At 37.9% G+C, this 27174-nt stretch overlaps 3 protein-coding genes across 4 annotated transcripts; 2 read left to right on the top strand and 1 right to left on the bottom strand.

Moving 5' to 3' along the window:
• Nucleotides 1-2914: 2914 nt before the first annotated feature.
• LOC126614270 (mitochondrial dicarboxylate/tricarboxylate transporter DTC-like) lies at nucleotides 2915-6273 on the top strand. Its single transcript, XM_050281853.1, has 6 exons — nucleotides 2915-3212; nucleotides 3478-3561; nucleotides 4035-4096; nucleotides 4287-4648; nucleotides 5454-5668; nucleotides 5772-6273. The coding sequence occupies exons 1-6, from the start codon at nucleotides 3096-3098 to the stop codon at nucleotides 5826-5828; spliced, it is 897 nt and encodes a 298-aa protein (XP_050137810.1). The 5' UTR covers nucleotides 2915-3095; the 3' UTR covers nucleotides 5829-6273.
• Nucleotides 6274-6647: 374 nt separating this feature from the next.
• Nucleotides 6648-9621, bottom strand: LOC126614272 (uncharacterized). The gene is made up of 11 exons (XM_050281855.1): nucleotides 9323-9621; nucleotides 9203-9233; nucleotides 9059-9072; nucleotides 8919-8969; nucleotides 8756-8825; nucleotides 8388-8457; nucleotides 8215-8282; nucleotides 7983-8106; nucleotides 7495-7534; nucleotides 7320-7387; nucleotides 6648-6936 (listed from the first exon to the last, which is right to left on the bottom strand). The coding sequence occupies exons 1-11, from the start codon at nucleotides 9554-9556 to the stop codon at nucleotides 6924-6926; spliced, it is 783 nt and encodes a 260-aa protein (XP_050137812.1). The 5' UTR covers nucleotides 9557-9621; the 3' UTR covers nucleotides 6648-6923.
• A 685-nt stretch (nucleotides 9622-10306) lies between these two features.
• LOC126614256 (mediator of RNA polymerase II transcription subunit 13) lies at nucleotides 10307-26240 on the top strand. Of its 2 annotated transcripts, XM_050281837.1 has the most exons (23): nucleotides 10307-10525; nucleotides 10836-10979; nucleotides 12958-13031; nucleotides 13183-13310; nucleotides 13581-13667; nucleotides 13788-13875; nucleotides 13958-14038; nucleotides 14583-14660; nucleotides 14746-14825; nucleotides 15094-15172; nucleotides 15277-15600; nucleotides 15948-16007; nucleotides 16416-16659; nucleotides 17321-17587; nucleotides 18016-19362; nucleotides 20063-20312; nucleotides 20384-20531; nucleotides 21402-21489; nucleotides 21633-21711; nucleotides 22279-22574; nucleotides 22869-23949; nucleotides 24381-24752; nucleotides 25266-26240. In XM_050281837.1, the coding sequence occupies exons 2-23, from the start codon at nucleotides 10956-10958 to the stop codon at nucleotides 25865-25867; spliced, it is 5877 nt and encodes a 1958-aa protein (XP_050137794.1). In that variant the 5' UTR covers nucleotides 10307-10525; nucleotides 10836-10955; the 3' UTR covers nucleotides 25868-26240. The 2 variants fall into 2 exon arrangements, with proteins under 2 accessions (XP_050137794.1, XP_050137795.1); XM_050281838.1 differs by lacking the exon at nucleotides 15948-16007.
• Nucleotides 26241-27174: the final 934 nt, after the last annotated feature.

The raw sequence follows: 27174 nt of genomic DNA, 5'->3' as shown, positions 1-27174 counted from the left end.
GCCTCCTAAGTTTTCCTCTGGGCTTTGGGTTTGGGCCGACTTTCTCTCTGGCCCAAAGTTCAGATTTTATCCCAAACACATATAGTGTTATTAACTTTTTACATCCTCACACTATCAACAACACCAATACCATCTAAATCTGTTTTATATAATAAATATGTGATTGATGTTCTAAACAATGTGTAGATTTTTAATTCTTAATCAGTCAACAATAAAAGATTCGAACTTAAAACATTTTTATATAAAAAAGAGAAGGTACCGTTATAGACTAATCGACTTAATTTACATTTATAAAAACATTGATATTAGATCCTAACGTTTATTATAAAATAAAAAAAAATAAAAAAAAGAACAAGGACGAAAGTTTATGAGGATATAACTGAAAGTGACATGAACGATTTTCACAAGGTTGGTATCAAATGTTATTCCCACAAAAATCAAACTCCTCACGTTGGCGATGACTGGTTACTAAATCCTCTAATATTTCACCCATAAAATGAGAGAAACAGCTCCAAGATCCTGACCTGGACAGTTTTGTAATTTTATGTTTGTGAATAATCCTTTGGCTGGTTGGATAAGCTGAGGTCCTCGTGAGGCGGATAATGGGCAACACCAATCTTGATTTTGAATTTACCGAAATAGCCTACCAACACTACGTCGTTTGGAGACATCGAATTCCCCTGAAAATATCGATCCTTTAGTAATACGAGTGCATCTGTGCATGAAAAAAATATTCTTAACGTCCATGCCAATAGACATGCTTAAGTTAATTACTTATTTGCCCTTGGAATTGCTTGTATTTATATCTATATTAAAGTGGGAGTGCATGCAGTCTAAGACAAGCAAATATGCATCGAGTTTCCCTCCTCATCAAACTCTTGCCAGAAAGTCAATGTTGCCACACTCAACTCAAACTCACGACTCACTGAGGTTTCTTTGAAGACAAAGAAAGGCAGCAACAACAGCAAACAACCACAACTAGGGAACTGACTGCTCTATCCATGCTTAACATGTGAGCTAGACCTAGATCTCAAGGTCATATTATAGTTTGACATTTGCCAATGTATGATCTCATTGTCAAACATGCATGCATAACAAAATTACTACCTTACGTCACTTAAAGCTCACGAGTAAATCAGTCAAGGACGGAATCGCTTTAGGCACATGCTGAGCGGATGCCCCCACTTAGTTTTTTTTTTTGTTGGAAACAAATGTACTTTTTCAGTTGCTATCATTGTTGAACAAATATTTTCAGCCATAAAATTTATGAGGAATGGATTAAGAATTCCGATGGGAGATCAATGGATGAATGATAACATGTAATTTTTATAGAGATATATTTGATGGGATTGGTAATGAAGTTGTTATATAACGCTTTCAAAACATGAAAATTCGTTGAGGGATACTGTATGTTAGTATGAAAAACTTTATGGATTAATATATGTACGTGTTTTGTTTATTAGATTCTTAAGCTTTTTAGTTTTTGACTTTATTGTTTGAGAATGCCCTCATTCATACAAATCTTTATCTTCGCCTCTGGAATCAATATAAGAGTTTCATAACCTAAATCAATTATTTTGCACATATCTTTATGTCCAAATAGATCCTTGCAACTATTTTGACTTGATCAATTTTCTTCTATCATCTCATAACATCTCCAAAGGTTTAGGGAGAACATTTATTAAAATGTGGGAAGGGAGAAAAAGCGAGTTGATCATGATCCCAATTCTCCTCGGTTTGGCCAGTCAAATTTGACTCCCTAGCTACTCTCTTTGGCCAACACATTAGCACTAATTATTTTATTACAAGCACGTTTTCTTTTAGTTAACAAAACAAAAAACCACACTGATATGGTTTTATTTTGAATTCAAAAAGTAATAAAAGTTTAGTTGAATATACCCCTAATAGAAGATTTTAAGTTCGATATCCATAAATCGCGAGTTAGATATTAACATTTTGCATAAGAGCAACTCCACCCTTGGAGCCCTCCCCCTGGCAATCCACTATTCAATCCACCTAGTAAACAGTAATTGCCCTTAATAAACAGTAATTGTCATTTGCATCTCCACCATTGGAACTCTCTCCCCTGGCAATTAGTAATAAAATATTAATATTTTTTTTTCTCACCCAATCCATAAAATATTATTATTTTATTTATTTCTCTTATTTTATTTATTTCTCTTATTTTATTGATTTCTCTCTCTCTCTCTCTCTCTCTTCTCTTCGCCGTGGCTCCTCTTCTTCTTCACCTTCTTCACCCTCGCATTCACCCTCACCTCATCAGCACCACCATCCCCCAAACCCTCCCCGCCTCCTCCCTCACCCCCACCTCCGTACTCCCCATCCCGCCCGCTGTCCTGGACACACCTCCGTACTCCCCATCCCACCCACCTCACGCCTTCACCCGCCTCACCGCCCTCACTCGCCTCACCGCCGTCCTGGACGCACCTGCAGAACCTGACAGAAAAAAATATTAAAAAAGGCGTCTGACGTCAGCTGACGTCAGATCCACCTCAGGCGCTCGGGCTGGCACGAATCCACCGGCATGCTCGGGCTCCCTCGCCAACCAACGCTGGACTTTCTCCCACCAGCCCTCGGGCCCTTTCCTGAAGCCTGTCCCTCGAGCAACCACCAACGGTGGACTTGCTCTAAGAGTGTTCAATCTTACACTAAGAGACGCACTTTTCTGTTTTCTCTATCTTTTTAAATATTGATCATCTCAAAAGACAAATACCATTTCTTTTAGTTATTTTGTACAAATGGAAAATTAATTTTTATTTAAATTTAAAAATAAAGAATAGAGTGGGCTTAAATCACAGTAGGCCTGAAGTAGTCCTACCATTGTAATTTGGTAGACATCTGAGGTCATAGAACAAACTCCATTTTCATTTTCCTCTTTTTATTAAAGGAAAATTTTTCAGGTCGTGAGGAAAGCAAGGAGGCAGAGGAGGGTTTGTTGGGAGTGCAAGACAATCAGTCTAGCCTGTTAAGTTGCCTCTTTGTTTTCTCCTCTTCTGCAACTTCAAAGCAGAACCAGCCCCCGCACTTTCTCTCCCTTCTTCGAGCACCTCATTTGTTCATTTCCAATCCAAATAATGGGAGACAAAGGTACGCCCAAATCTGGTGTTTGGCCCACCGTTAAGCCCTTCGTCAATGGCGGAGCCTCTGGTATGCTTGCTACCTGTGTCATCCAACCGATTGATATGATCAAGGTGAGTTTTTAGACTATAAAGTTTGAATCTTTCTTTACAATTTTGAGATTTGGATTGAACCCATGTTTGTTTTTCGTTTTTTATTGATTCTCACTTCCATTTTTGAGCTGAAATCGCGTTTCCTTGATGATTTATAGATCTGGGATTTTTTTTTTCCTGAAAGTTTTTGTTTTGATTTGTGCTGTAATGTGGTTCATTGGGACTCACACTTTCTGGTTCATTGGGACTCACACTTTCTGGGTTCTTGTTAACTTGGCTGGAACAGGTGAGAATTCAATTGGGTCAGGGATCAGCTGCCCAGGTCACCAGGACCATGATTAAAGAGGAAGGCTTTGGTGCTTTGTATAAGGTATTGATCCAGTGTTGAATGACATTTCAAATTAAGTGATGCTTGTAGGGTGTTTAGATTTGAATTTGTATTGGTAAAGATGTTTCTAAGATAAGTTCTTTCAGTTTCGACCAAAAAATGTAAGTTCTTTCAGAAGTATCACTTGATATAGGCTTTCGAATAACACATTTTACCAAGCCGTTATCAAATTCATCATCACTTAAGTTTTAGTTCATCCATGTATTTGACTAAAAAGTGTTGTCTTTCATACTACATCCAACCAATTTAAACTTAAAATTGTATTCCAAATCCTGTCTCTCTGATTCCTGGATCCTAGTGCAATCTAAGGTCATTTTATTGTCAGATTTGAGGTTCGAAATGTGGAAGAACGTTTTTTTATTGATTTAAAGTTCTTGATGTTACGTGTGCTGATTGATTGACTTAAGTTAATGTGTTACAATGATAGTTTATCTAAACTTAAATTCTATGAGCAGGGACTCTCTGCTGGGCTACTAAGACAAGCTACATATACCACAGCTCGTCTTGGATCATTTAGGTGAGTCTTTTGCAAAATCCAGACTTAAGTCAGCTTTTGAAAGCTTTTAAATTTTTTAGTGAAAGATTTGCCTTTGTTTAGTTTTATTTTCTAGATCTTTTTAAGTACTTTTGTCATGTGATATTGTGATTTTATATGTACATTGTTTTTTAGATCATCTTGTTAATCTGAATCTGATAAACTTGTTCAGGATTCTGACAAACAAAGCAATTGAGGCCAATGATGGGAAGCCTCTACCTCTATACCAGAAAGCCTTGTGTGGGCTAACTGCTGGTGCCATTGGAGCATCTGTTGGAAGTCCAGCAGATTTAGCACTCATTCGTATGCAAGCTGATGCTACTTTGCCTGCTGCTCAGCGCCGTAACTACACAAATGCTTTCCATGCTCTATATCGTATTACTGCAGATGAAGGGGTTTTGGCACTTTGGAAAGGTGCAGGCCCTACTGTAGTTAGAGCAATGGCGTTGAACATGGGAATGCTTGCCTCTTATGATCAAAGTGTTGAATTTTTCAAGGATTCCCTTGGATTTGGTGAAGGTGCTACTGTCTTGGGTAAGGTTCTTTGCAAGTAGTATAAAAATGTGATTCTCTTCTGTTTTAAATTATTTTGGATGTGATTAAAATTAGGCTTGACTTTGTTCAATCTACTCTTTATACGACCGATCCTTTTTGTGAGTAATGAAAATATCCAGTATTGTTAACATGGAATGAAGAGTAATGGACTTCATATATTAAGGCAGGTTTTGCTTTATGTGAGGAAAGATTTGGAATGAACAATGAACATTGTAGAGTTAAACCTATATAGCCAAAACATCTCTCTTTTTAGTCCAGAATTTATTATTGAACAACATTGTCATCGGCAACTATGAATGGTGATGGTTGATCTGTAGAGAAGTTGGACAGATTTTCCTGAGTCTTATTATGACCCTAGGCCGGTCCACGTCAGATTTTGAGTTCATCTTGTTTAAGATTGTGAATTTTGATAGTTGAGGGATATCGATGATATTTTCTTTTCCAGTTATTCTATTTGAATGTTGATCTCTCTCTCTCTCTCACTCTCTCTCTCTCTCTCTCTCTCTCTCTCTCTTTCATTTGTATCTACATTATCAAATTGAAATTATATTTTATGACCAAAAAGTGAAACTATATTGTTGTTTCCTTTTAATGAGTTGGTGGCATGCCATTAAATAATTTACATGGTATTTCATCCAACCCTGTCCTGCAAACAGCAGTAAATAAACTCTAGTTTTGGCCATCAACATAGTAATGGAATGTTAACTCTTATTCTCTCTATTCCGTGGTTAATATTAGTCGTATGATTATCGTTGAATTGACATGTGCTTCCTTTATCTTGTAGGTGCCAGTACCGTTTCAGGGTTTTTCGCTGCCGCTTGCAGTTTGCCCTTTGACTATGTGAAAACCCAAATTCAGAAAATGCAGCCTGATGCTGAGGGAAAGTATCCATACACTGGCTCTTTTGATTGTGCCATGAAAACCTTGAAAGCAGGAGGACCATTGAAATTTTACACTGGGTTTCCTGTATATTGTGTTAGAATTGCCCCCCATGTCATGGTACTCTCTCTTTCTCACATTGCAAGTGGCCTTTCATTTACTTTTGAATGCATCAGACATTTTTCTCGATGATATTCTAATTGTTTGGTTTTTGATTGTGCAGATGACATGGATTTTCCTCAACCAGATCCAGAAGTTGGAAAAGAACTTTGGGTTGTAGTTTTCTTCGTGGACGGATATTTCTGCTGGAGTTCAGTTCAAACTTCAAACAATAATTTTTCTAGTTGTGTTGTAGTCTTGTTCTGTGAAAACACGCCTACAAAGTCGAACTAATTATTGGGAATTCTAATATCGGAGTTGGGAGTAGGATTTACTGGAATTTATGATATTTGTACTAGTAATTTTTCGGGTGTGACTGGAATTGTAGGAGGATTACACCCCGTCTTATTGATTCTGAAGTTGAGTACTTGAGAGGGATCCTCTCGTTAGGAACAATTGGACAAGAAATGAATGTCGAAGCGAAATAATGAGTTTTGTACACCACATTAGAAAGCGGGGTTTGGCATTTTGAAGCATACTCTGCAAGTTTATAGTTTGTGTTCCTTGTAGTGCATGATCATGTTAAATAATTATGTTTTTGATTGAGGGCGTAAATCCCCAGTGAATTTGTTTGTTGGAATGAATTCTAAAGCTTAAACCACTTGGGTAACCAAAATTATATCGACATCTTCGATCCCTTGTGTTGGAGAGAACTTTGGTGCAACGTGGTGTATACCCAATCTGAGCTCATCCCTCTTCTCACGTTGCACATCAAATGAGGAGAGAGCTATGCATTCATTAGTCATAAAATTACTGTCTTATGAAGCTCCTTATGGAGTTTTCTGGTTTAGTCTTACCAATTTCACTCTTCGGTACTTTATGATTTCCATTCCTAACCCCAATCCCATTTGGGGTCGGACACCTATTCCATTGAACTTGCGCTCGACATACTCAGTCTTTAACCTACTTAGGCGAAGACCCTTAGATTTCAACACTTTCCGCCAAAGATTAAGGTAAAACAGTAGTTTAATAAAAATGCGAAACTTTTTTCCTACTGATAAACTAAACTGCACCAAGAAAACAATTGTTCATCAAGTCAGAGCAAAACTATCATCCTGCCTAAACAGCGGTATCATTTCCGCTGCCAAACTATGTTGAACGAGTAAAAGTACATCACTTTGAATCAGCTACGTCAAGATGGTAAGAAATCAGTCATCGTGGAGTTGAGCAATTGAATCTCCACCTCTCCATCCACTTGAAGCTATGATATTAAGCATTATGGCTTGGCCCTGATAGCAAAACGAAAAAAGAAACGAAATAAGGGAACAGACTTGCTGCAAAATCCAGAAACGCTTCACAGTGCGCGAGGAGAGTTACGATTATACAGGCATTAACTTCAACATATCAATCATCAGCATCATTCTAGTTACAAAGCAAAACTAACTATCTTGTATGATATTGTTGCCCCAACCACCACATTTCCGAGCGAGCAGAGCCCAGGAAACTGGGAGCCCGTCAAAGCTAGCCGCTGGCGGTTGAGTATGAAGACGAGAAATCCTGCTCTCACTTCAAGAAGATGTGAAATGAAATGCCGATCTTATATTTAACTGTGCAAGTAAATAGAAACTTACAAGGATGTGAAACAAGCCCGCAGAGATAATTATAAAATTACCTTATAACATAAGAGTCGTCACCGGTGTCAACCACCACAGCTTCACCTTCTACGACGTGAGGTGGTACCTAGGAGAAGTTCGAAAAGAAAATTTACAAAAAACATTAAACACAAACATTAGCTACGAAGATGAGTAGATTTAAATATCGAATGTATTCAGAAAAATGAATCTTACTTTGACAGTGAAGCCCTGTTCCATCACGGCTAATATTTCCCTGCATTTGAGAGAGTTATCAAGGGATAGCACAAGCGCACAAATGATATAATAATATTACAGTGTACACTAGTGTCAACATGGGAACCGAAAACCGCTTCAGAATTTAGCTACAAGATTCGTAGGAGAAAAAAAGGAATGCGAAGTACACCAGATAATCAACAACCCGATTGTGATCAACTGCAGCAAAGTCCTCAAACCAGCACACATAAAGGTATCACTTGATGCCTTGATGGAGGCAAGTCCATGATGATTAAAAGGTCTTATGTTAGCAAGCTTTAGTTTCACAGGTCAATTGAGAAATCAATGGTTTAGGAATTGCAGGGTTTTTTTGTTCAATCGCATACTCACAATGTACCAACTTCCATAAATACAGATACTGGAAGAGAAAACAAGAAGTAGTGATATGAAGTCTGAACAAGCAATAATATTTCATAATGAAAACATACTTAGGTGCTTGTGCAGTCCCCCTCACAGGAGTTTGTGCTTCCTTGACAACGCACGTAACGTGTTTTGGAACTTTAACAGATAAAGGTTTATCGTTGTACAGCTCCACTGTCACTTTCATTTCCTCTATTCACAGTGAATAACATATTTTAGTCACTTTCATTTCCTCTATTCAAAGTAATATCATGGAAAATAGCTGAACAAAAAGGAACATGTACTATAATAAGTGTCGACCTTGTAGGTATTTAGCCTTCTTTGCAAACAAGTCCTCCGGCACATCGAGTTGATCAAGTGTATCAGGGCTGATAAGAATTACAAATAGAACACATTATTGAAGGGAAATTAACAGCAGAAGGTGAAAAGGAAGGTGATGCTAGAAGGAAGTTTTGATAACATATACTACTCACTCTATCAAACATACTATGCCATCACGATCTGTGCACATGTAAACGTAAGTTTTTGATTCAACAAACACCTCTGCAGCAAATTTATGTGAGATTTATCATCTTACGCACCACATGCTTAATAGCTCAAACAATGGCACATGACTAGGATTAAAGGAACTCGGCCAACTGGAGTTCGTCAGTATTATCAAAACGGACATTAAAAACGGCGTGAAACAAAAAAAGAATATTGACGGGCAATGCATAAATACATATCCAAGAAACTAAGATGATACGACAACCAAATAATGGTAAAATTGACCGTCCATTTATGAACATTGTAGACAATTAAGCAACTAGTAATAGGAATTTACAAAGTTAAAGTTTCGTACTATCGAGTTGCTCATCCGTCGACAATCGTAGGGATGTCTTGTTCCCCGAGTCAAGATCACGAACCTCCACCTGCAACGAAAACACAGCTTAAGATATCAGCTTGGTAAATTACAATCACAGCTTGTGAGCAATATTCTAATAACGATAAGGTCAGAAACACACCTTAACAACCGCTTTTCCCCTTCCTTCATGTGAATGCTCCGCCTTTAACACCTAAATAACAACAAATTATGCAACAATAAACCCCATTATATTAATTAACAACACCAATCACCATTAAAAGAGATAATAAGCAAACTCACCTGATAAATACGATCTGAACAAGGTATTGCAAACCATAACCCCGACCGCGACAGCAATATTTTTCAATATTCACAAACTTGGTTAGTAAAAATTTAAACTTTGAACGAAAAATCAAACTGAACGCAAAGAAATTCCAAACCCACCATTCCTTTCAATGATATTTCCAGGTTTTACCTGCAGAATCAGGAACTTACAAACAACAGTTACAACTCAAAAAATTCGTATACATAGTATGAAAAACCAAAACGGATTCAGGAACTTACATCAGCGCCCTGGACAACGGCTCCACGGTGTTGAATGGCGGACCAGGGAAAACGAAGCAGAGTTCTTCCGGTGAGACACGTGTTTGTGGTCTGCATGATGGCGGAGTCACAGCCCGGTGAGGATAGCGAGTGTGATAAAGAAGAAGAAGAAGTGAGGGTGGTTAAGGTTCTGGGAGCGAGGAGGAGGAAGAGAGGGCGGGGGAGATTCTTGCTCAGTTTTGCCACTGCTTGCATGGTTTTTTGATTTTTTGCTACCGTGCTGGAGAAATTTGAGACTTTGAGAGAGTGAGAGATTATGGTTCACAGCATAAGAGCCGCGCTTAAAGTGAAGGGTTATTGATATGTGCTTAAATTACTTGGAGGCTACGCAAAAATTTGTATTTGAAGTAACTTTGTGATGTGCAAGAAAGGGTTTGTAATAAATTTGATACTGCATATCATCAGCCCTAATGATGGTAGATATGGAGAAGTTTGGTGTAACAAGATGTCACGAGGACGGTATTTTAACTTTATCAAACACTTTTAATCAAAGCAGCTCTGATACATAATAGTATTTTTTGAAGAAATGATACATAATAGTTGAAGAAAACATATGAAAACAAAATTGACTTGAGATAACTACAACGTAACATCTGGTTTGTAATTGACTTGTTGGATTTTACATAATTAACTTGAACTTAATAAGTTGATGCGGGAAAAGGATCCTGAACCGAAGTTTGAATCATCATCTCGTAGTTTAAAAAACCTAAAATTTCATCCATCCTTTTCCCAATGCCATTTGTGGTAACTCTCGAGCTTGTGGTTATTGTATGGGGCAAAAGTGTCTGTGTGGTCCAAAGAAATTTGAAGTTTCATTTGGGCCTTGTGCAGTTTTAATGGTATGGAAGAGCCTTAATTGGATCTTGTAATTGGACAAAGGGTAAGGAACGAACCAGGATCCGCAACGTCAACCCATCGGGTCGCGGACAAATAACAACAAACATTCATATTTTATTTCTACCGCAGCTCCCGTAAGATAAGAGTGACATAAAGGATCCGAATGAGTGTGTAATAGGATCCGGACGAGATCCGACGCTCTACACTTCTTACTTGATTCGATCCAAAATTCATTCCACTTGGACTGTTGAGACTTGAGTGAAGAAGAAAACCCCTCTGTTAGAAAATCCCCGATTGAATTTTCCCGGTAACCAAACAGCACACAAGGTACGCTTATGTTCTATTGCAAATTTTCTTCCTTTTTCTCTCCGTCTTTCCGTTGCCAAGAAAATCTTCGGAATTGGGAAAGAGATGCATACGAAATCGAGCAGCTTGTATCTGAAATTTCAAATTTTCAATTTGTTTTCCCTCTCCATTTGTTGCCACCAAACGGGTTGTTAGGGTTTGTAGCTCTTTACACAGAGATAGGGTTTAGAAACGTGTATGAAGTTTCATTATGGATACAATTTTCTTAATTTGCTATATTTCTCTCTGCGTTGGAAACGTGTATGAATTTTAATTGTGGTATTATTTGCAGAGGTGAGAGATGCTTGGGGATTGGATTTGATATGAGTTTAGTATCATAAAAGAAGGGTCCTGAGTAGTGAATAGCTGAGGGGCAAGGAGCTTTGCAGCTTTACCATCATATTCACAAGGAATGTGGACGAATGTTTTCAAAATCGTATGTTCATTTACCCCCGTTCTCTTCTCTTCATTCGTTTTGTTAGCTTTGAATTCTTAAAGTTTCGTTTATTGAGTTCATTCTTAATATGGCATACTTGCATTGCATCATGGCTTGAATGCAGTTACATTTTATAACTTTTCAAGAGAAAAAGAAACGATTAATACAAAGAAAATATCGCCTAATATAATCCTAAATGCTAACTAAATAAAAGAGAGAAAAACCCTTTATTACTGTTAGCATATGGATTCTGTTCAGGAGCCACAAATACAAGTACAACCACATAATTGAACACAGATGTGTAATCCTTAAATTGTTTTACCATCTAACGGCTGAAATGCATCTGACATAACTAGAGAAACAATTGCTTTATATTGCATAACATACACTGTATGTCTTTAATTACTCTCTATGTTAGTTGTAGCTTCCTTACTAACTTTTTTTATTTCCTCTTTTAATCGATATCGTTATTAGATCCTAGGGTTGTAATAATTTTTCGAGACTATGAGAGGAACCAATTACCTTTTTAAATGATCATGGAGAGAGGAAAAATGGACGCTGTGCATTTTCTCACCTTAACCAATCAAGTTCAATCGCTTCCCTCTGTTCATCAATCTAACCTGCTGGATAAGGAAAGCTAATAATAACCTGACACCATTATATTGGGAGTTAGGGAGGTAACCCTGTTGTGATTTACGGCTCAAAATTAGGATGATGCATAAATTAGGTTTGTGTTACCTATTTCGTTTTGGTGTCCTATCTGTTTTTTATTTTGACTTCTTGGTTGGATTTCCTTGCTTGGTGGAGAGATTTTGTTGATTAACTATTTGATTAGGATTTGGATTTACTTCCAATTAGGATTAGGATTCTTATTGAAACCTAAGTCCTATGCACTATAAATAGGACCTTGGGGGTAGTTTTATTTTGTGTGTTGGCACCATTGTTCTAGGGAGTTTTCTGTAATTGTGTTTTGGGTGGAGGTCACCGTTTGGAGTTATGAGAGTGTGGCTTATTTGCGTGGCAATTTGGTGAGAGTCAATTTGTGAGTTTGAGAGTTCGAGAACAATTTGGGAGAATCTCTTCCGTTTGTTTGGATTCTCTACTTGTTTGGTTTAGGGTTTGTAATGTGTGGGATTTGGGTTGTGAGAGTAAAACACTCTTTTGCAATCTCCGTTTGTTTAGTGAAATTCCTCGTCGTACTTTACCCGTGGACGTACGTAGGCTTTTACGCCGAACCACGTTAATCTCTTGAGTTCTTATTTTGATATTGTTTGTTTCTTCACTTACGCCGTAATTTGTTAGAACTGTTTCCGCTTGTGCATAAAGGTACAACAAAACCCACTTTGATGATAAATGGAACCATGATTGATCATTTGCAACCATGTATTTTGTCAATCTATTATTAATTCTTGTTGATTAATTTTGTACTTGGACACCCCTAGAGAAAAGGTTACATTTATTGTGATATCTGAGGCTACAAAAGACAAGCATTTGGCTGTTTTGTTGCAAATCCTTCTTTATTATATTGTTGTTGTCATATGGTAAATTCAATCATGATGATAGGTATGAATACTTCTTTTGTTTGATTCATTGCTTTCTTACATTATAATTCAAAATGGATCTTAATAAAAAATCTGTGTGAGGAAGTAAAACATATACATGCAGAATATGTATGATTGTGATATTAACATACAAAATAAATCCCCATTAAATTTACCCTGTTTTTACCGCTGAAGAAAATAATGTGTCATCGTCAAGAAAGCCGTTTATCTTTGTACAGGGAGAGAGAGTAGACAGTCGGGTTTGAAGGAGATTTCCTTTTTCGGTGGGTGTCAGAGAGAGAGAGAGAGAGAGAGAGAGAGAGAGAGAGCTATATTTCTTTAGTTCTTATTTGAAAAGAATATAATCCTCCAAAAATATTTGCATGATGGCTATGCTAGTTAATAGAATTTTTAACCAGTATTGATTGCTTCAACAGGGTGGTTTTCATCAAGTATCATGGTTTCAGTTTCTTCCCCATGAGTCTGAGTTGATCCCACTACCAGATAAAAGGTAAAAATCCACCCCGTATCTTTCTTCCTAGTTTCCTAATAGTTAGGCAAAAGGCTCTCTGTCATGATCTCTAAGCATTAGCAAAGCTTACTCTCCTTGTCATGCTCTCTAAACATTATCAAAGCTAACTCTCATTCGCACTGTTGAGCAGTGCGAAAGATGCTGCCACACGGCTGGTACTTTCATCACATGTACAGTTGCAGAAGGATGGATTTCTCAGCACATGGACCAATTCCTTTGTTGGGCCTTGGGATCCATCTCAAGGTGTGCACAATCCAGGTGAGAAATGGATCCTTTAGTTCCTTAGTACACATAACTTTTTGGTTGGCAATGTTGAAGAAATAAATCCCATACTGGTTGTAGATATAATATAATATAAGTACAAATATGAAATGGTCTTGTATACCTAATGGCTTAGTTGTTGGGACTTGGGGTGGATGCTCATTTGATACTTGTTTAACAGAATAGGGAGAAAGATGCCATAAATTCCGTGTGCTATGGGTGACAAAAATTTGGTTACTTAACTGCTGCTTTATACAACATGCACAGATGAGAAAATTAAACTCTGGCTTTTTCTTCCTGGGCGGCATTCAACTGTTGCTGACTCTGCTCAAGCTGCAGTCTCTAAATTAAGAGGTACTATGTGTTTGGTTTTTGTTATCACGGTTTTGTACAATAGCCAAATAGTAGATTTATTATGGTATAAAATTGTATCTGCTAAGTTATATGTTAATTTTATAAATTTTTGGTGAGAAGTTGTTGCATCTGGACTTTGGATGTCCCCTGGGGACTCAGAAGAGGTTGCAGCCGCCCTTTCTCAGGCTTTAAGGAATCGTATAGAAAGGTCAGTGCTTATCAATCAGCGAAAACCCAAGCAGTAAAGTCCTCTCACTAGTATCTTGACAATGATTTTTTGGTATTTACAGAGCACTATCTGGACTTGCCTACATGAGATTTGGAGATGTATTTTCAAAGTTCCACCCATCAGAAAGTGAAGAGCTTCTCAGGTAATTTATGCATTCAATTTTAATTCCTGTGGTAGAAAGGCTTTATAAAGGTCGTACCCAGTGCACAAGGCTCCCGCTTTACGCAGGGTCTGGAAGAGGTGAATGTCGGCTAGCCTTACCCCCATTTATAGAAAGGCTTTATAAAGTTGTATTTTTCAATAAGAACGATGGCAGTGATAACCAGCATTTAATGACAATGATAAATATTTAGTCTGGTATTCAATGCTTTATTATTTCATCTCAAATCATCATAGCCTTGGTTCCTTAACTTAATTATATATAAGTTATTTTCAGATAAATCATCTGACTGCCTACATCTTTTTGTTGGTGGTTGGGGGGGTGCGGGTGCTACTGTTAAAAGGTTTTATTATATTTAACATCAACTTGTTCACAAGTAACAATCTTCCCAAGTAAATGATCTTTTTTATTCCATTCTTGGTTTGTGCATGCATGTATGGGCGATTCTACAATAATTAGTTGCCAAATAAATTGGTACTTTCATGATGCTTGTTGAGTTGCCTAATGATTGATTTATGTTTTTCAGGAAAGGGCAGCCTACAGTTGAATTTATCTTTGCTGCCACTGACGAGGGAATCTTTGTGCATGCTTTAGTATCTGCAAAGTATGTAAAACTACACCATACTTTATACTCGCAAATTTTGTGTGATACTTGTTCAAGCAGATTCTTTTGTGCTTTATGTTTATAGGCATGTCCGAGCACTTTCCAATGGAGATCTAGAGAGAAGACTAAAGCATTCTTCCAAAAATAGTGGTTGTGGGCTTCCAGGTTGGTCTACTTTCTATACTATGCTTCTGATTCCCAATTTACTTTGAGGTGTGTGCTAGAACTCTTTAATGTTGTCCTTTAAATTGCGATTTGAGTTTGAATATAGGGAGATGGATCTACTCAGATTTTCTAATCCAGTTTGCATTTTGTTAAATGGAGTACAAAATCAGATTAGTATACCAAATTTGACCTGAAAAGGCTGTTGTTCTTTATGTTATCAACTGACAATCTAATCATCATTGATTGTGTATTGAATCGGCGGTCGCAGTGATTGTTTCTCCTCATGGAATGTGTGGTAGGCTAACTGGATGCTGTCCAAGTGATCTTGTCAAACAAGTGTATTTTAGGTTGAATTTACTCCTTTATCATCCTGCGCAACTATTCTTACTATTTTCTTCCTTTATAAGAAACAAAATATTATTATATTAATGATTATGTTTTGTTCAAGCAGTTCTAGCAAGTTTAAGACTGGAAACGGTTTTATTGGTTTGGCAAACCATGCCTCACAAGGTTCTGGTTGCCAACTAAGGGGTCAAAATTGCTATGTTGAAGTTACCCTTGGTTGTCCTAGACCTGGAAGTGACAGGTCCTTGCAAGCAAACTCAAACTCCTTAAGAAATACAGGAAAGCATAACCTTTCTGAATCTCCTGCTTTGGGAAGAGGTGATCAGAAGTTGGCATTGGATAATTCATCCGTTTATGAAAAAACATTTGTATATCCGGCTGAGGCAGTGCTTGTCCCGGCCCTGCAAGTGGCCAGATCATCTCTGAAGAGGTACCTTTAGTTTTTCTGTGCCTGGTGTTGCTGCAATTGATGAGTTAAATTTCTTAACATGATATAGAGCTTGGCTCAAATTGGAGGCAATTGTCTAACCCCGCGGGGTGTTTTGTGTACATATGTATGTGCTAAGATATTTTAGGAGCTTAGGAACTTATGCAAGAAGAATAACTTGGATGCTTCGCAAGCACCGATATGAAATATGATTTTATTACTATATTATGCGAGGTTCAAAACTGTTTAAAACTATAATATGTGGTCCAATTATTGCACTGCTCATTCTTATTTAGCTCCTTATATGTTAGCATGTTACTTGACCTAAAACTGTTGATGTAAACATGTAGATTATGGCTACAAAATTGGATTGGACCCTCCATGGCTGGCTCATCTTTCTTTATGCTTTGGTTAGTGATTTATTGTTTATATTTAAGTGTTTCTCGAGCCAAGATAATTTTATTTTCACATTGCGACTCTTTTAGTATATTTATTTAGTTTATTTTGAGGTTCGCTCTACTGCTTCAATACACAATACACACTCACATGTACACCTAAATTTGCAACTTTCTTGGGAGATTATAGTGGTTGTTTCCATTTCCATCAACACACAAGTTAGATCAAGAATATTGCTTGTCATTCTTTTGTCACATAATCTGGTTTGATTTTCTAAACTATATGTTCTACCTTTGCCTATAATTTAAGTCTTTCCTAAACTTCTGTATTACTGATGTTCATTATGACAATCACTATAGATAGAGTCAAAATACGGTGGCTGAATTGTATTTTCTCTTACTTCTGGCTGTTGGTCTCTGCAGTTCTGAAAACATAGAACCTGTGGAGGACTGGAATGAAACCGATGGGATTCGCACTCAACGTTGGTATAATAGTAGCAGCAACAGTAATAGTAGCAGCATTAGTAGCATAAGCAGCAGCTCCAGCGATAGTGATTACACGATGGCTACAGGAGCCAGCGAACTAGAGGCAGATGCCGATTCTTTAACCTGTAGACAGTCTGGGTTATCTTTTAATGATCGGTTGGGAAATGATATCTCCAAATCGGTATCACATCTATCCATTAATCAGGCTTTTTATTAGCAATTTTTATTGTCTGTTAAAGAAAAAAAAAATCAAATGTAAAAAAATCACGGCATTTGCACACTCGTTTAGGAATTAAAAAAACAAAGGATTTTTAGCCAAAATGGTCCCTGAGATTGTCAAAACTTCTCACTTTGGTCCCTGAGATTTAAAATCGATAGAAGTGGTCCCTGAGATTTTCCACCATCAATCATTTTGGTTCTCCTTTGAAGGATCTCCGTTAAATTGAAGAAACCACTAGTTCAGGGGGAGGGGCTGATTTGACAAAAATACCCTCAATTTAACGGAGATTTCTCATAGAAGGACAAAAATGATTGAGGTGGACAATCTCAGGGACCACTTCTTTCGATTTTAAATCTTAGGGACCAAAATGAGGAGTTATACCAATCTCAGAGACCATTTTGGATAAGAAGCCTTAAAAAAATGTGTACTCAAATGTATATCAATAGTTAATGTGAACTTGACTGTATCAAGACGTAGTACTTCATGTTGATAAATAGTGAATGGGAATATGACTTTGTATCAGAATGTATTTGCTTCAAAGTTCTTATTACAGATTCCCTAATATTATTGCTTGTTTATGTGAGGTGAGTTTATGGGATAAATGATTATTATTTATCTACAGGGTTTTAAGCGTCCGCGAGCTGGAATGGCAGATTCATTTGCTGAAGTAGGTACAGCTACAAGTGCTTCTCTGCAGGATGCATACAACTCTGATTTTAGTTCCATGGAAGTTAGCAACTCAGCAATCCCTGGACTTGCAAATGAGCAGATTGGATCTCATTGGGATTGGGATGTTGATGACAGAGATGGCACTGATATCCATGCTTTGATTAATGAATTTGGAGATTTCGGTGACCTCTTTGAAGATGATGTTTTGCCTTTTGGGGAGGTATTTTCTTATCCTGTCTGACATCATAAAGCAGTGCATATTTCCAGGATTTTCATTTACAAGGCTTCTTGTTTGCAGTTGGTGTTGCAATATGTTTTTGCTTGATGTATATGTTAATTTATTGTCTTTGACAATGATGAGGTCAAGCTTTATTTGACGGTGGAGGATAGTGTTATTTATCAGTAAGTTGATATTAAGATCCGAGACCAGATATATGGACTTTAAGGATGACATTCATATGGATTGATATATGCGACTCAAGCCTTGTATATTACTTGAATTGAGTAATAAATTTTTTTCTCGCCTTTTCTTACACCCCTGGGTGTGGGGGAGGTGTTCTTAGACCTGCATTGTGTTGTCCCTGCCTTTCCTTGTATTGACATGATTGTGGTTCTTTTGATCTGATCCCGTTTCTTTGTTTTGTGAAGCCCCCAGGAACTGCCGAATCTCAGTCTCTCATGTTTTCTGCACCAGACCCTGGCGATGTAGTTGACAATCCAGTTGGGATGATGGATGTTTCTGATCAGTTGCTTTTGTCTGACGGCTTTGCATCCTTTGAAAGCTTTATTCCACCCCCTCCAGCAGCCATGGAAGAGCCGCTCATTAAAAATCAAGAAGTCATCAATAGTGTGATGTCCTCAGCTCCAGTCAACTGCTCTTCAGCATCTAATATAAGTGAATTTGATCATATAAGAAAAGCTGAGGCACTGATGACATTTGCTCCTGAATATGGAGCTGTTGAAACACCTACAAGTGAAGTTTCATCGTCCGTTTTTAGAAGCCCATACTTGCCAAAATCTCGAAAAGCGGAGAGTTCAAATTCAAACTCAAGCATTTACACATATGGTCCAACACCACCTTCTTCTTGCTTTGATGGATCTGATGAGAAGACTGGCATGCCAATAAATTCAAAATCATGTCCTGGAAAGAAGGATGCAAGCAATATTATCCGGTCGAAGAATTATTACACTCATGTGGAGAGTGGAAAAGATCAACAAGATGGAAGATTGCTTACAGGTAGTAATGGAATTGTGCTCGCCCATGATGGTGCAGCATCATCTCCTTTCCCAATTCTCAATTCTACAAATGCTGTTAAAGTGGCCCAGAGGAAAATCACTGAAGGCAGATTTGAGTCAGAAAATCCCTTTCTGTCTATGAGGACCATTCTTGCGACTGAAGTTGAGTGCATTCTATTTCAAACTTCAATGTGTAGAATACGGCACACCCTATTGTCTTCAAGCAGTCTCTCATCTACTGGTTTCAGTAGTCTGCCAGGTGACCAAAGTGTCATGCCAGAAAACATGTCTGGAAAGTATGAGGCTAAGAGGAAAGAATCGATACCCGTTAGAATTGCTGGTGATATTGATAGAGGAATGACAGATGGGCATCCTAATGCACCTGTGGGTGTCTGGCGCACTGTAGGAGCTCCTAGAGCCCCTAAACCCACAAGTTCATCTAGTAAAGAAATTAGCCCGTCTTTGCCTCATTCTTCCTTCAATGAAGAAAGTTTACTATCCTATGGGCAAAGACAACCACTTCAGGAACTTCTGGATGGATTTACATTACTCGTACAGCAAGCTACATCCTTTGTTGATTTGGCCCTAGACTCAGATTGTGGTGATGGTCCTTATGGTTGGCTGGCATTACAAGAGCAATGGAGGAAGGGATTTTCTTGTGGGCCTTCTATGGTCCATGCAGGTTGTGGGGGCACACTGGCTTCTTGTCACTCCCTGGACATTGCTGGTGTGGAGTTAGTTGATCCACTCTCTGCAGATGTAAGCTTTTGTTATAAACTTATATATGGTGTTCTTCTACGCCGAAAATTGATGTTCTTGTTCCAGTAGCATGCTCATGCTGATCTTTAGTATAGAGACTTTGAGATTGATTATATATGAACCTTGGATTAGTATATTATTATTAGGTAATAGTTATTATAGGAACTGCACTAAATTAAATTTACTTATGCCTTACAAATTACGGGTACAGACTGCTATGGAGGTGAAGATTTATTAAAGTCTAACTAGATATGTCAGAACTTTCTTGGATAATGGAGCTAGATTCCTAACAGACTGATTGAATCAATGGACATGCAGTGCTTTGGCATCTATACTAGGATTTAAGTTGAGTTACTTACTGTCATGCTTTTAGTAGCAGTGTTAAATGGTTCCCTTTAATCTTGCAAGTCCTTTTCTTAAAGATGTCCTCCTCCAAGTCAATATTAATGTTATTTTCAAAGAAACCATGTTATGCCAGTTCCAGTTCTTACTTGTTTTGTAGAAAAGCAACCTCGTGGTTGGGTTTTAAGTACCTTCTGAGACAATGATATTATATGACAGTCTATTAGGTTTGCCAATTATTGTATTCTGTATGTTACTCTTTTACCTTGTAGATTCTTTTTGTGACCTACTTTCGGGTTATGTTTAATATATTGATGAAACAGATATTAGAGCATGACTCTTGTTCACTCCATTTCAGGTTCATGCTTCATCTGTGATTAGTTTGCTGCAGTCTGACATAAAGACGGCACTAAAGTCTGCATTTGGTATTCTGGATGGGCCAATGTCAGTCACTGATTGGTGTAGAGGTCGCAACCAATCAGGTGAAAGCACGCTTGATGGATATTCTGCTGAGTCCGCTATAAGTGAATGTAGAGATGTTGCACCTTCTATTGGAGAACCATTGAGCCCGTCTCCATCTAGTTCTGCTGGATCAACTTACATTAAAGGTATTGTTTGCTTGTATGTACCTTGATGAGGTGGTTGATTTTAATATATTTAACAGTTTGAAGTTCAACAGTTTCCAGTGCAATGGATGGAGTAAAAGCGGAAGAGACATCCCAAAGAAGATCAAACCAAGACAACTGCACTTCTGAGTCTGACCTGCAGACATGCTCCCGGCTAAGACCTACACTTTTTGTTAATCCGTTGCCTGCTATACTTGTTGGGTATGTGTGTCCACAACTTTTTTTACAACATCTGGAAGTGAGATTAGGCATTGATTTTGACTTGTTTAAGAGCAAGGATTCATAAATAAGGAGGCATATTCAACATAGTATGGAGGATTCTATGACCTCCTGGATAGAGAAGGTTGAGAGTTGAAATAGCCGAGTAACATCATACTAACCCCAAAGATAATTATCATTTAGCTGCCTTTTTTTTAATCAACTCATAGCTCCCTGCAACCAGACAAAATTATATAAATACACGAGAGTAAATCCCTCATGAGTGCTATTTCTATCAAGTGCAAATGCGACCAATGCAATCTCCTTTCATCTAGGTGGACCTCAGATAAAAAAAAGATCTTGCATTTTGGTAATGTAACCATACATCTCAAAAGGTTCTTGTTATATGATTTACTGGTGTTTTCAAAGGATTTGGTGAGGTGTGCACTTCTATCCAAAAGGCTTAGGCTTTGCTTCGTGGTGGGTGGTAAAGCCCTCATTGACCAGTAATATGTATATGCGTAGTTTCAATATACCAGACCTTTTGAAAAGTGTTCAGCCTAGGAAATATGTCAATTGTCCCCCTTGTGCAATTATTTTGGTTCTAGCCTTGTATGAAGTCATTAGACATTGAATGCCCATGAGAAACCACCTCAGGATTCATGAAACTGTCTGTAGTTCTGTATTAAACTTATTGATGGTCAAAAGAAAAGGATAGTTAGGATAGAAAAATAGCTTGTTGAAATGGTTGTGGCATCTTCGTACTGATTTTCTAGAGGATATGAATTTGTTGCCATATTTGGAATAATTATTCTACCTCTTTTTGCGTGAGTCACATACAGAGAAATGTGCAAATGATCATTTGTGTATTAGGTATCAGGATGACTGGCTTAAGACATCAGCAAGCTCTCTGAAACATTGGGAAAAGGCTCCGCTTGAGCCATATGCTCTACAAAAACCTGTAAGTTCATCGAACTGAATTTGCAACAAATGCCAGATAGAAATGATCATGCTGTTATCTCTGTATACCAATTGTTGGAAGAATATTTAAGATGCTTGTAATTGCCAATAATTTCGTCACTTTCTGTTTATTTATTGTTGCAGATTACTTATTCTGTTGTATGTCCAGACATTGATCCCCTTACATCTGCTGCTGCTGATTTTTTCCAACAACTAGGAACTGGTAAGTGGTATTTTGCTTCAATTGAGGTTATTATCATCCGCTTTTTGGGTTTACAAGATTTGAATTGTTATTGTTGTCTGTTACACAATTGCCTGAAGTATCATAGCAAAGAAACTAACAATCTGCCTATACAAAAATGTAGAATTGTAGATCCTACTTTTAAGTTTCTCTTGGTTCTGCATCATCATCTTAGTGATAGTATCCCATCATTAGATAAGGATGAAGAAGCTCTAACATTTTAACTCAAACTCACAATCACACAAGGGAATACCTAATGTTACGAAATAATTCTGCCACATAGGCTTTTAAACAGTATAAATTATGTTGAAGTCATACATTGACTAGTCAACCCCTGAAAATGTGTAAATTCAAATTTCAAAGAGACATTTAGGAGTTATTACTTGAATGGAAAATAAAAGTTTGTGCATAATTCAGTTATCTTTGGTGAATCTGCATGCTTTCAGATGTTCTCTGTTTAGAAAGAGAAATATTTGTCTTCCACCTGATCTCTTACCCCTCCCCTTTTTCTGTGTGTTTTAATTCTACCTTTTGCTTCCTTTTCTCCAGTCTATGAAACATGCAAACTGGGAACTCATTTACCCCAGATTGTTGGGAACCAAATGGAGGTGGACTCTGGGAGAAGGCCATCTCCTGGGTTTGTCCTACTTGATTGCCCTCAAGCAATGAAGATGGAAAGCAGGAATGCATCTTTTGTGAGCTCAATAAGTGATTATTTTCTCTCTCTTTCGAATGGATGGGACCTGACAAGCTACCTTAAGTCTCTCTCAAAGGCACTCAGAGGTTTGAAACTTGGTCACTGCTTGTCCACAAACGCAAAAGAAGGAAGTAGTGGTCCTTCAACGGTGAGTAAAGTAGGCCTTCAATTACTGTTGTATTTCGACCTGTCCTTTTTCTTTCCTGATTATGGAAATTTAGTGGTGTTCCTATATCTGGATAAATTTTTTATTATCCTAAGTTGCAAAGCTTTCTTAACTTAATTCATTTGGGACTCTGTTGAGTACGCTGGAAAGCCAATTTAACCTTATTTTGATAGTTACTTGAAAAATGTATTTTCTGCTAATTGCTCAAGATAATTATGAAACTATTTTAACTGCTTGTGATTGACATCCTATATTATGTTGGTTCTTTGTATCCAGGTGATTTATGTTGTGTGCCCCTTCCCTGAGCCTATTGCAGTTTTACAGACTGTCATTGAGTCTTCTGTTTCTATCGGATCGGTCATTTTCCAATCAGACAGAGAAAGGAGATCTCTATTGCACAGTCAGGTTTCCAAGGCATTGAGCTATTCGGCAACAGTGGATGAGGCATCAATATCAAATATTTTAGTACTTTCTGGTTTTAGTATTCCTAAATTGGTACTGCAGATTGTGACAGTGGATGCCATTTTTAAAGTTACAAGCCCATCACTGAATGAGCTTGTAATTCTCAAGGAGACTGCTTTTACTGTTTACAACAAGGCTCGCCGAATATCACGAGGAGCATCTAGTGATGCAGTGCAATCATCATCACTGTCTAATAGACCACATGCTGTCCTCACACAAATGTCGTCTCCTACTCCGGGGATGTGGAAGGATTGTGTTGGCTCTCGAATTACTGGGCATTCCCTTCCAAGAGAGGGTGAAATTGATGCTAGTTTGAGGACTGGTGGCTGGGATAGTTCATGGCAAACAACAAGAAGTGGAGCAGTAAGCTGTGATCCCAACAGAATTGGAGATTTTTTTCCGCAAGATGAGACTCGCTACATGTTTGAGCCACTTTTTATCCTTGCGGAACCTGGTTCTCTAGAGCGTGCATTGTCACCCTTAGCTTTTGGTAATTTGTCATTAGAATCTTCAAAGCCATTGTCAGATGACAGTAGTGGAGGCTTTCTGCAGAATGCAAGTTTGGGTGGAAGTGCGGATTCTGGATCAGGCTCTCAAGATGGATCTGAGCTAGATAAGACTCCAAGCCTGCATTGTTGCTACGGATGGACAGAGGACTGGCGTTGGCTAATATGTATCTGGACAGATTCAAGGGGAGAATTACTTGATAGCCACATATTCCCTTTTGGTGGAATCAGCAGTAGACAGGACACAAAGGGGTTGGAATGCCTTTTTGTGCAAGTTCTGCAGCAAGGCTGTCAGATACTGCAGGCATGCTCTTCTGATACCGGTGTTGCCAAGCCAAGGGACTTTGTGATTGCACGCATTGGAAGTTTCTATGAACTTGAATACCAAGGTATACTGAGTTTCATTCCCATCATTTTATGTTTCATAGTTCTTATCTTCTCCGTTTAAAGTTGACGTTGTGTGTTGGTGCGGTTACAAAGCTGCAACATATTGAGTAGATTAATAATTTTGAAGATGAACTGTGATGGAAGATGAAATCTACATTAGGGATTTTAGGGTGACAATTGTATCATGAGATACAGTGCCCAAATGGGTGAGAAATAAATTATGAGATAAAGTGCCCACATCCACATGCATTTAGAATTCTTATTAACCTCTTTTTCTGTTGGTAATTGCAATCAATTTGGTTATTATTTGTACATCTTATATGTTGAGATCACTTTCACTGATGCAGTAAATTTTAATTCACAGCTTTTATTCTCTTTTCTCAAATTGGCATCGGTGTTGAATTTTCAAATTTTCCCATCTAATTGTGAACAGAGTGGCAGAAAGCAATTAATTCAGTTGGGGGTTCAGAAGTGAAAAAATGGCACTTGCAACTGCGGCGATCTGTGTCTGATGGGATGTCTGCTAGTAGTAATGGGCCTTCCATGCAACAGCAGGAAATGAGTATGATTCAAGAAAGAACCCTACCTTCTTCACCTGGCCCTCTGTATGGCAGCTCTCACTCAAAAATGTCTGGATATATGAAAGGTGGCTTAGGACAACCTTCTGTCAGAAAGCAGCTCATGGGCACACAGTTAATGGACAGCTCAAGGAGTTTGCTTCAGTGGGTGCAAAGTATCAGCTTTGTTACAATTGCAATTGATCACTCTTTGCATCTTGTTTTTCAAGCAGATACACAATCTCCGGGTCAGTTATATCTTCCAGTCCTTATTTGTACATTTTTTTACACTCTTTGTATTTTCTGTTAATTTATATCTGACTGATAAGGAAAATTTAATACCCAGCACCTCTGTTGTGCTTTGTTCTTTAAGGGGGCCAATACATGAACTTGGTATTTTTGGAATGATAGTTTTACACTGAACTGAACAGCACCGTACACATCTTTTCCGTTTGCTTAGCGAAGTGCTCTTTCTTCTTTTGTTTTCTTTCTTTTGCGTGTCTTAAAAAAGAGGGGAAAAGAAGTATTGAGAACAAAAGCTAACAGCATTAATTGGGACATTTTTTTTATGCGATATGAACCAGGGTTCTATAGATCCACACAAACAAGAGAAATTTTCTTATGAAAATAGTTCCGTTAGCTAAATCACGCGAGTTTGTTTCTGAGACACTTCAAACCTTTTTTCTTTTATTAATATGCCAAGCGGATCAGAGAAGTTATTGTGAAATTTGATTATAATATTGACTCCAATTTCTAAGCAGGTGCTCAAGGTGCTGTCGGTATGGGCTCGTCAGCATATCTGGAAGGCTTCACACCTGTGAAGTCTCTTGGTTCCACACCTGCTTCTCACATTCTGATCCCATCACCGAGCATGCGATTCCTCCCGCCAACACCTCTTCAGCTGCCCACGTGCCTCACTGCCGAATCACCTCCACTAGCCCATCTCCTTCATAGTAAAGGCTCTGCTATCCCCCTTTCTACTTGTTTTGTGGTTTCCAAAGCTGTACCTACTGTGAGGAGAGATCGTAGGAGCAACTTGAAAGAAGAATGGCCTTCATCTCTTTTGGTCAGTCTTATTGATCATTATGGAGGTAATAGCTTTAGCCAAGACAAACTCATGAGGGGTAATACCAAACAAGCTGGAAGGAGTCCAAGCTTGGAAGCTAGAGAATTGGAGTTTGAGACTCATGTCATTCTGGAATCCCTGGCAACCGAGCTTCATGCGCTCTCATGGATGACTGCGAGTCCAGCGTACCTGGAGAGGCGAAGTGCACTGCCGTTTCATTGCGATATGGTTTTGAGATTGAGGAGGCTTTTGCATTTTGCTGACAAGGAGCTCTCCAGGCATCAAGAGAAGGCTTAGAGAAGGTAAAATCAAGTGATCACTTGGCCATGTATTGGTAAATATATATGTATGTTTAGGTATGAAATCCCCAAGTGAACTGTCGAAGGCCGTGGCACAGTTTAGTACGATTTTTGTAAGATGGGGAATCCTAGATGTAATTTTAGCCTGCTAATTCATAGCCATCTTTTTCCAGATGGATGTAAACGAAAATAGGCGGTTTGGGAAGAAATAGTTAGATCTGATAGGTGTAGATTATCATGATGTATATCAACAGTTGGAAGGATAGATTAATATGAAGATTAAGGTGGTTGGAAGGAGATTATCAATGTGTTCCTCTTGTTCTGCATGAATAGTTTGTAATAAATGAATCAAGGCGTGATTACAGTTTCAATTTGTTTATTTTTATTCCACAACACAGCAAACTTTGGAACATGAGATTTTGAACCTACGACCCCAACACAAACCACGGCAGTTTATTGCACAATGATTATGTCACATGTATGTCAAATATGCCTTGTCGTTGGTTCATAAGACTCGGATAGGCCGGCAGCATAGGAAAAGGGCACTGCAACTGCAACATGATACTCTCCATTTTCGGTTTAGCTGTCCTTTATCCATACCATCCCCTTCGATTACTCTATTTTTCTCCGCATGGGACCAAAACTGATACTTTATTTTTGCCAAATATTTTTTGTAATGATTAAGAATTTTTTTTTATAAGGCATTTATTGAGTCATAAATGTATTTTTATAATATATTTAAGCTGAAAACTGAAAAATAAACAAAGAAATAACATTGCCAAAACATTATTTCACCCTCAAGAATATCAACGAATAGTATTACATGAATTCTCAAAACCTCACGCTGCTATGAAGGTGAAAGTAAGTCGATTTTATGACAACTTTTGTCCAAATTTGCAAAACAGACTAAAAATTGTCAATTGTCCCCTTTTTTTTGTTGAGAAAAATGCAATTTTTTTTTTGGCGAAATATTTTTCATCATGATCATGAAAAACTTTATAAGGAATAGGGAAGTAGTTTATCATTTATTGAACCACAAATGAATTTCTTATAGAATATTTAAGCAGAAAATTAGGAAAAAGAAAATAGTGGGGGCGAAAATATTGCCGAAATAGAGTTCCAAACTCAAGAATATCAACGGAAGGTCTTACATGAATTTTCTAAACCTTACGGTGCAACAAACATGAAATAAAATAAACTTTATGACAACTTTTGTACAAATTTGCAAAACCTTCTAAAAACCGTGATGGTTAGCCCATATTTAAAAAAAAAATGAAAATTTTTTATTTTTGCGAAATTTTTTTC

The sequence above is a fragment of the Malus sylvestris genome, chromosome 3 (assembly GCF_916048215.2).
Source record: "Malus sylvestris chromosome 3, drMalSylv7.2, whole genome shotgun sequence".
Classification (NCBI taxonomy): domain Eukaryota; kingdom Viridiplantae; phylum Streptophyta; class Magnoliopsida; order Rosales; family Rosaceae; genus Malus; species Malus sylvestris.
The sequence above is the reverse complement of the archived record's forward strand: the minus strand, read 5'-3'. Positions and strand labels throughout refer to the sequence as shown.

Coding starts and splice junctions, on each gene's coding strand:
- LOC126614270 (XM_050281853.1), top strand. CDS start 3,096: ATGGGAGACAAAGGTACGCCCAAATCTGGTGTTTGGCCCACCGTTAAG. Junction 3,213..3,477: donor AACCGATTGATATGATCAAG/GTGAGTTTTTAG, acceptor TGGCTGGAACAG/GTGAGAATTCAATTGGGTCA. Junction 5,669..5,771: donor GAATTGCCCCCCATGTCATG/GTACTCTCTCTT, acceptor TTGATTGTGCAG/ATGACATGGATTTTCCTCAA.
- LOC126614272 (XM_050281855.1), bottom strand. CDS start 9,556: ATGCAAGCAGTGGCAAAACTGAGCAAGAATCTCCCCCGCCCTCTCTTC. Junction 7,535..7,982: donor GGGACTGCACAAGCACCTAA/GTATGTTTTCAT, acceptor TCTCAAATGCAG/GGAAATATTAGCCGTGATGG. Junction 7,388..7,494: donor AACAGGGCTTCACTGTCAAA/GTAAGATTCATT, acceptor AACTTCTCCTAG/GTACCACCTCACGTCGTAGA.
- LOC126614256 (XM_050281837.1), top strand. CDS start 10,956: ATGTGGACGAATGTTTTCAAAATC. Junction 21,490..21,632: donor CATATGCTCTACAAAAACCT/GTAAGTTCATCG, acceptor TTATTGTTGCAG/ATTACTTATTCTGTTGTATG. Junction 24,753..25,265: donor AGCAGATACACAATCTCCGG/GTCAGTTATATC, acceptor ATTTCTAAGCAG/GTGCTCAAGGTGCTGTCGGT.